The sequence below is a fragment of the Otolemur garnettii genome, unplaced genomic scaffold, assembly GCF_000181295.1.
Source record: "Otolemur garnettii isolate 467f Iridium unplaced genomic scaffold, OtoGar3 scaffold00038, whole genome shotgun sequence".
Taxonomy (NCBI): domain Eukaryota; kingdom Metazoa; phylum Chordata; class Mammalia; order Primates; family Galagidae; genus Otolemur; species Otolemur garnettii.
The window spans coordinates 10,386,145-10,394,465 of NW_003852433.1; the positions used below are offsets into that span (position 1 = coordinate 10,386,145).

Sequence of the window (8,321 nt, forward strand, 5' to 3'; positions counted from 1 at the left end):
GGTTTCCTCTCTCAGCTGTCTCCCTCTGAGTGATTGCTACCATCAGTCTGTAAGCAAAAAGGGCTGGTGGTTTCAGTTTAGGAATATGGAGGAGGAGGAGAGAGAGGCAGGGGGGCGGGAGGAAACCTGTACTGCCTCCTTTCTAGTGAGCTGGGGGAGAGAAAAAAACCCCAGGCAATCCAGAAGATAGTGTCAGCTTTAATCAAGAAACCAGACTCAGCCCAAGGGTAGGTAAGCTGTGTCTGAACACTGACCTGTTCAGGAGGCCTTTTAGGTTTTCTTATTTGATTTTTTTTTTTTTTAATTCTTCCGTTTTCTTCTCATCCACTCTCTGTAACCAGCTCCATTTCTTTGCTGAGAATTATGCTGGTCAAAGCCTTCCTGCCAGCTGATTTCTGGAGTTCTACACAGTCTATGCCAGGCCACTGGGATCCTCTTCCCCCAGACACAGACCTATCTAATCTGACACAGTGCTTTTGCTGGCCTAGGCGTCAGCTTGTGCCCTGTGTACCAACTGGGCACTCCCTAGGACCTGCTGGTCTGCATACCTAACCAACTAGCCAGCAGCAGTGAATGGGACATTTGAGCACCTCCCAAACCACAGTATAATTTTTCCCTAGACTCTTTGTGGGAGGTGACATGATTGTAGCAGATCCCTACAACTGGTAGGAACCAGCCCCCACGTGACAAGAATATTGTCCTTAGAATAGGATTTCTGTAGTTATATGATGGCCTTGGATGTAGATGAAGTAGATGCTTTGTTTCAAAGAGCTCTGTCTAGCTCTTTTCCTCCCATAATGTTTTTTTCCATTGGCCTTTTTCTAAATTCTGTAGATGGGTGGGTGGGGCACAGTGTCTCACCCCCATAATCCTAGCACTCTGGGAGGCTAAGGTGGGAGGATTGCTTGAGACCAGGAGTCTAAGACCAGCTTAGACTGGTCTTAGCAATAGTGAGACCCTCTCTCTACTAAAAATAGAAAAAATTAGCCAGGTGTAATGGTGGATGCCCGTAGCCCGAGCTATACAGAAGGGTGAAGCAGGAGGATCATATGAGCCCAATGAGCTCACACATCATTGCTGTGAGCTATGATGTTGCCACTATACTCTAGCCTGGGAGACAGATGGAGATGCTATCTCACTAAAATAAAGAAAATTATCCTATGGCCATAGGTTGATTCCTTTGACTAAGCATTGCCCTTCCTAGATTTTCTTTTTTTTTTTTTTTGTTTGGGGCTGGGTTTGAAACCACCACCTCCGGCATATGGGGCTGGCTCCCTACCTTTTTGAGCCACAAGCACCGCCCTCTTTTTTTTTTTTTTTAAGAGGAAGTCTCTGGGAGAGGTAGCATACTAAATTGCTTTACAATGAACAGCTGTTAGATATATTCTTAAAAAGTAAAAATTTATTTTTTCTCACTCTGTTGCCCTGGCTAGAGTGCAGTGTATACTGTCACAGCAATCTCAAACTCCTGGGCTCAAGCAATTCTCCTGCCTCAGCCTCCTGAGCAGCTGGGACTACCAGTGCCCACCACAATGCCTGGCTAATTTTTTTCTATTTTTAGTAAAGAAAGGGTCTTGTTCTTGCTCAGGCTGCTCTTGAACTCCAGAGCTTAGGTAATCCACCCACCTCAGCCTCCCAAAGAGCTTGGATTACAGGAGTGAGCCACCGTGCCCTGTCTCTTTAAACATTTTTTTAATTGACAAGTACTATATAGTAAAACCTCCATAGTTGACTACCTCCTTAAGTTGACCTAATTTTCATAGACTAGACATGCACCACATGTACACATCGATACAGTAGGCCTAGTTCCTTATGATGACCACCTCCGTGTGTGGACCAGTTTGTTATAGTCCCTTGGGTAGTCAACTTACAGAGATTTTTACTGTATATATTTATGGGGGAGACATATTCTTTTAAGGGGATGTAGCATCTTAGGTGCACTAGGCACCAACAGTAGAGGGCATTTCAGGGGATAAGAAAGAAGTTCAGAAATGGGGGGGAGGGGGAACCAGGATGAGGCCTAGCAGTGTGCCAGGTGCTTCCAAAATACTGGGCACTTTACAGGCACTCTACTGTACTAGCTCATTTAATTGTCACAACAACTTTGGGAAATGAGGACTATCATCACCCTATTTTACGGATGAGGAAATGGAGGTTAAGGAGTGTAAGTGAATTACCCAAAATCATGCAACTAGTTTGTGTCTTGTTTTTCGGTGTGATATTTGTGCTGGGGTCCCCAAGAGCACCCCCAAGGAGACAGGTGCCCCCAGGGAGGACTCACAGGACTCAGCATGTGCAATGGTTTATTACAGCACAGGGATGTACAGCAAGATCAGGCAAAGGAAAAGGCACAGAGATGAAATCCAGGGAAGCCAGGCAAGCTTCTGAGAGTCTCCTAATGGAGTTACACGGGACACACCCACATCTCTGTCAGTGTCACACGTCTAACCAGGGAAGCTCAGCTGAGACTCAGTGCCTGAGGTTCCCCGATGGGGGCTGGTCACAGACACCTCCTGTCTTTCTTGCACAAACCAAAATTCCTGACTCCCAGATGGGGAGCAAGTGTTCTGCATAAACTACGTTGTTTGTTGAAACAGTTTAGGCACAGTGACCCTTCTCAGTTCTGGGAGTGGTGGGAACCTTCCTAAATCCAAGGGCCACAGACCGACCTTGCAAGCAGTCCCAGGCCTCCGGTGTTAATTCCTTTCTGCGTAGATATATGTATCCTTTCCACTCTTGCAGTGTTTTTAAAAAGGAACAGTTTACGTGTTTCCTTTTCTATAAGGATTTATCCCTGATAAATCTTGCATAATCACCCAGGATTAAAGAAGATAATGTGTCAGGGTGCTTGGCACACGTGCCACATAGTAAGCATTCTGTAGATACTGTCCTTATTGGCTGCTTGTGTGTCTATTAAGATGGTAAGATGCTCAAATGAACGCTGAAGTCATGAATTCCATCCCCACTCCCCCTGTCATTCCCAGGTGGCCCCTATCAGATTGAGGTCAACATCTCGGCCACTGGCGAGCTCCCCAATGGCACCCTGTATGTAGCCAAGGGCTCCCAGGTGGACTTCAGCTGCAGCAGCAGCTCCTGGCCTCTACCCATGGTTGAGTGGTGGTTCCAGCCCCCGAATTCCACGGGCGAGCCCTTTGGAAACAACCTGACGCTTAGCTCATTCACACTGTTACTGATGTCACCAAACCTCCAGGGGAACTACACCTGTTTGGCCATGAACATGCTCAGCGGGAGACAGCGAAAGGTGACCACCGAGCTCCTGGTCTACTGTGCGTAAGAATCACTCCCCTCCCTGCCTTCCTCACCTTAACCCTTTATGAACTGCGTGTTTGTGCTTGTTCTTTTGTGTTTAAAGGCATGCCTGTCCGCTGCGTGGGTCCCAACCTGTTTTTGCAGCCTGTGTAACTAACACACATACACACACCCAGCTAGGGGCTGTGATGCATCAGGCCAGGGAATCAGGAGATCCCTTCCAGAAGCTTGCTGCTCACCAGGGCCACAGGAGAGTCCCTGGGAGCCACAGAGGGAAACTAATGCAGAGCCTCATGCATTCCTTTTTTAAACTGAGGTGAAAATATATAACATTAACTATTTTAATGTATAATTCAGGAGCATTTACTATGTTGTGCAACCATCACCTCTATTTCCGAAACATTTTCATCATTCCGAATGGAAACCCTTGCACCCACCAAGTACTCACCCCAATTTCCTCCCAGCCCCTGACCACCACCAACCTGCACTCCACCTTTTGCCTGCTCTGGGTCCTTCATATGAATGGACCATATGAAGGCCACACTATGTGGCCTTTTGTGTGTGACTTTTATTCAGCATCTTTCTTCTGCGCTTTATCCATGTTGGAGCATGTATCAGCACATCATTCCTTTTTATTTTTATTTATTTATTTTTTTGAGACAGAGCCTCAAGCTGTCCCCCTGGGTAGAGTGCTGTGGCATCACAGCTTACAGCATCCTCCACCTCCTGGGCTCAAGTGATTCTCCTGCCTTCTCCTCCCAAGTAGCTGGGACTATAGGTGCCCACCACAATGCCTGGCTATTTTTTGGTTGCAGCCATTGTTGTTGTTTGGCGGGCCCGGGCTGGATTCGAACCTGCCAGCTCAGGTGTATGTGGCTGGCGCCTTAGCTGCTTGAGCCACGGGCGCCGAGCCAACATCATTCCTTTTTAGCACTGAGTAATAGTCTAGTACATGGACAAAACACTATTTATTCATCTGTTCATCCATCCTCAGACATTCTTTTTGTGAACCCAGTGTGACCATCACAGGCACGAGGCTTCTAGCACAGTCATGAGCCAGTAGTCCAGGAGTCTTTTATTTGGCGGATGGGGAGACACCAACCAGATACTCCAGTACACAAATGTCTTGGATGAAGACCCTTGTGGAAATGCAGTGTCCTTTAAGCCGTGCTAAGGCAGGAGAGCATCAGAGCAAAGTAGCAGGCAGAATAATGACACATTACTCAATGTGTATGTTATCAGAGCCTTTATAAGTCTCAATGTTCTCTATCATAAATAAAATTTATTGTATATAAAATTATACATGCTTGTTGTAGGAAATACAGATCATTATACAGGAGAAAATAATCACTTGTGCTCTAACCATTATTTTGGTATATCTGCAGTAATTTTTCTTATACATATATATACCCACCTTTCTGGAGGAGAGCTAAATTTATATTTATATGTATTACATAAAATATATAAAATATGGCGGTGCTTGAGGCTCAAAGGATTAGGGTGCCGGGCCCCATATGCTGGAGGTGGCAGGTTCAAACCCAGCCCCGGCCAAAAACTGCAAAAAAAAAAAAAAAAAAAATATATATATATATATAAAATATATGCTTACATACATAACATACATGAATATACACATATGGTTATTAATGCATATGCTGGATTTGCAGGTTTGTAATCTTTTGAATTTCTGTGTGTTTTTATTAATACGTGCACCCTTTGAAAAGGGATAGAGGTACAAAGGCATGTATGTCAGGGGTGGGGTGATAAGTCTCCCTCCACCTGTAACTCCCAGTCTCACGTAGGCCCTGGCCAGAGGCAGCCACTGTTAGTTTTTAGGGGCCAGCATTTCCCAACAGAACTCTCTACAATGAGAGAAGTGTTTTCCTTCATGTGGTCCAATGTAGCAGCCACTCACCCTGTGTGTGGTTACTGAGCGCTTGAAATGTGGGCTGTATGATGGAGGAACTGAATTTGTAATTGCATGGAATTTAATTAGTGTAATTAATTATATGTAAATAGGTACATGAGGCAAGTGAGAAATGCAAAGATGCGTGAGACCCAGGTCCTTGGAGATTTAAAACTCAGCAGAGGGAACCTAACTATATTGTCAAATAGGAATTTGTGCAAGGAGCTATTTCAAGGTACACTAACTGGGGTTGATATTTCTCTGAGATCCTGGCTCTGTAATTCTCAGAATCAGTGCAATGGTTGATCCTGGAGTCCTGATTAAGCCCGTGTTCCCTGCAGTCCCGCCTCCATCAGCTCCTAAGTGTTGGGCAGAGGTGTCATCAGGATCGTCTACGCTGCAGCTCATCTGTCGCTGGGATGGGGGATACCCTGACGCTGAGTTCCTGTGGACAGAAGAGCCAGGAGGTGTGATCATGGGGAAGTCAAAGCTGGGAGTGGAAGTGCTGAACCAGTCCCAGCTGTCAGATGGCAAGAAGTTCAAGTGTGTTGGGAGCCACATAGTGGGGCCAGAGTCGGGAGCCAGCTGCATGGTGCAGATCGGTGGGTCTCTCTTGCTTTGTCCTGGGGATGGGGTTACCCTCCCTTCCTCTCTCCTGGGAGAAGCATTTGACAGTAGTTCCTGGAAACAAATCCCAGGGTGTCAGAGTGAATTGACTCCTTCCCCTTTCTTCCTTTCTTTTGCTTTATGTTTCATTCCTTTTAAACTTGAAAGGTGCTTGGCTTCTTGGGTCTAGTCTCAGCTGTTTTTCACTTGACAAATACTAACTGAGCACCTGGTGTGTGTCAGGTGCAGTTTCTAGGAGCAGAGGATAGAGCAGTGAACAGAATAGGTGAGTTGAATACATCAGTGATCTCTTGTTGCGTAATAAATTATGGCCAAATGTAGTGACTTAAAACAACAATAACCATTTATTATCTCATTCCTTCTGTGGTTTAGGCAGGGCAGGTTGGGCATGGTTTGTCTCAGCTTCATGAGGTCTGGGGTCGCACTGGGAAGACCTGAAGTTCAGGGGGCTGAAGTCATCTGAAAGATTCACTTCTGAGGTGCAGGTCTGAATGCCTGGCAACCAGTTTATCCTGGTTTGCCAAGAACTTTCCTGGATGTGGCACTGAAAGCCCCACGCCCTGGGCAAACTGGGACGGTTGATCACTCTGAATTCCAGCTGCGTTGTTTATTTAGTTGTGTAACTTTGAGCAACTTAATCAACATTCTTGGTGACTCAGTTTCCTTTTCTACAAAATGGGGATGATGGGGTTGTTGTGAGAACAAGTGGGCTAATATGTTGTAACAGTGCCTTGCCTGTCGTAAATGTTCAACAAATGTTAGATTTATTATGAAAGACCAGATGTGGTGCAGAAATTCCTGGAGTTGCTTGGTTAGGAAGGAAGTAGAATAGTCCTCCCTATCCACAGGGGATATGTTCTGAGAACCCAGTGGATGCCTGATAGCACAGATACTACCTAACTCTGTATATACCGTGTTTTAGCCATGCATACATACCTATGATAAAGTCTAATTCATAAGTTAGGCACAGTAAGAGATTCACAACAGTAATAAAATAGTACAGTTATAACAATATACTGTCATGGAAGTTCTGTGAATGTGATCTCCCTCGTTCCCTCAAAATACCTTATGATACTGTACTCACCCTTCTTGATGAAGAGGGGACAGCACAGGATGGTGTGACATTTCATCACGCTCCTCAGGACAGCGTACAATTTAAAGCTTCGTGGAAACAAAACTTTGAGTTTATTTCTTGGAATTTTTCATTTCATATTTTCATGGTAACGGAAACCATGGAAAGCAAAACAGTGGATAAGGGGGAGATGACTAATTTCTTGAAGATCTTGGGCTGTGATTTGAACCTCCTTAAACACTGGTATTTCTTTACCTTCTTGTGATCACCAGGGAGCCCTTCCCTTCTGTCTGAGCCCATAAAGACGTGCTTCGTGGGGGGCAATGTGACACTCACCTGCCAAGTGTCTGGAGCCTACCCTCTTGCCAGGATCCTGTGGCTGAGGAACTTCACCCGGCCCGAGGTGGTCATCAAACCCAGCAGCCACTACCTCATTACCCAGGATGGCCAGAGCTCTACCCTCACCATCTGCAATTGCTCCCAGGGCCTGGATGAGGGCTACTACGTCTGCCGGGCCGAGAACCCCGTGGGGGTGAGGGAGGTGGACATTTGGCTGAGTGTAAAAGGTGAGTGGTGGAAGTGGCCCGAAGGAGAAGGGTTGAGAGATTCAGAGCTCCAGGCATCAACACAGGAGCCTGGTGCCTCCCTACACATGGGTCACTGCCAACTGGGAATGGCGTATCTGTTTGCTTGTGGCTTGACAAGGTGCTGGGAAAAATTATTATCCAACCCTGAAATCCTTAACATTTGTATAGGGAGCAAAAAACATATGCTATTACACACCAGAACATATATATGATATATGTAAGTTGTGAAGGATAATAACAAAATGAATACCTAAGAAACTACCATCTACTTAAAGAAACAGAGCAGCGCCAACATTGATGAAGCTACCTGCAGGTTACAGGGCTGGATTTAAAAAATAACAATAAAACTTACGCAACCAGGATGCCCACTCAAATTAGAATTTTAGAAAAATAAAGAATTTTTTTTGTTTGTTTGTTTTTTTTGAATTTATTAATAGTTTATCACTCATATTCATAGCTCAGGAACACAGGTCAGTGACAAACGTCTATGTAAATCAGCCCAAAGAAATTCTTTATATTTCAAAATTATTTTGCTCTCTGAAAGACACCAGCCTTCCTCATCTCCTCAAAATCTTTCATAGAATCATGATTTCTGTAGAAATCTGCATATGCCTTCTTTCTTGGTTCAGCCACAGCCAACTTATAGAAAACTGCAACCCCCAGGAATACAAATGCTCTAGCAATATGAATCCGCAGGCGCCTGGCCAAGAGGCCACACATCTGAGGTTTGGCCAAAGCACCGGAAGCCATGGTAGTCACTGTCCTTGTTGGGTATGCCAACCTCAGTGCGTCCTTCCCGGCTGAGGTACACACAACTGCTCATTTTTTTGTATAAGTGTGTTTCAAACATTGCATGAGA

The 8,321-nt window shown here is 45.3% G+C and overlaps 1 protein-coding gene across 1 annotated transcript in view; it reads left to right on the top strand.

Annotated features, from left to right (window-relative positions):
* The window catches only part of VSIG10 (V-set and immunoglobulin domain containing 10), a 30,539-nt gene that overhangs the window by 14,605 nt on the left and 7,613 nt on the right, over nucleotides 1–8,321 (top strand). Inside the window, exons 3-5 of the mRNA XM_023513261.1 lie at nucleotides 2,985–3,287; nucleotides 5,518–5,778; nucleotides 7,148–7,441. Of these exons, the coding sequence (XP_023369029.1) occupies nucleotides 2,985–3,287; nucleotides 5,518–5,778; nucleotides 7,148–7,441 (858 nt within the window). The remainder of the gene's footprint in view (nucleotides 1–2,984; nucleotides 3,288–5,517; nucleotides 5,779–7,147; nucleotides 7,442–8,321) is intronic.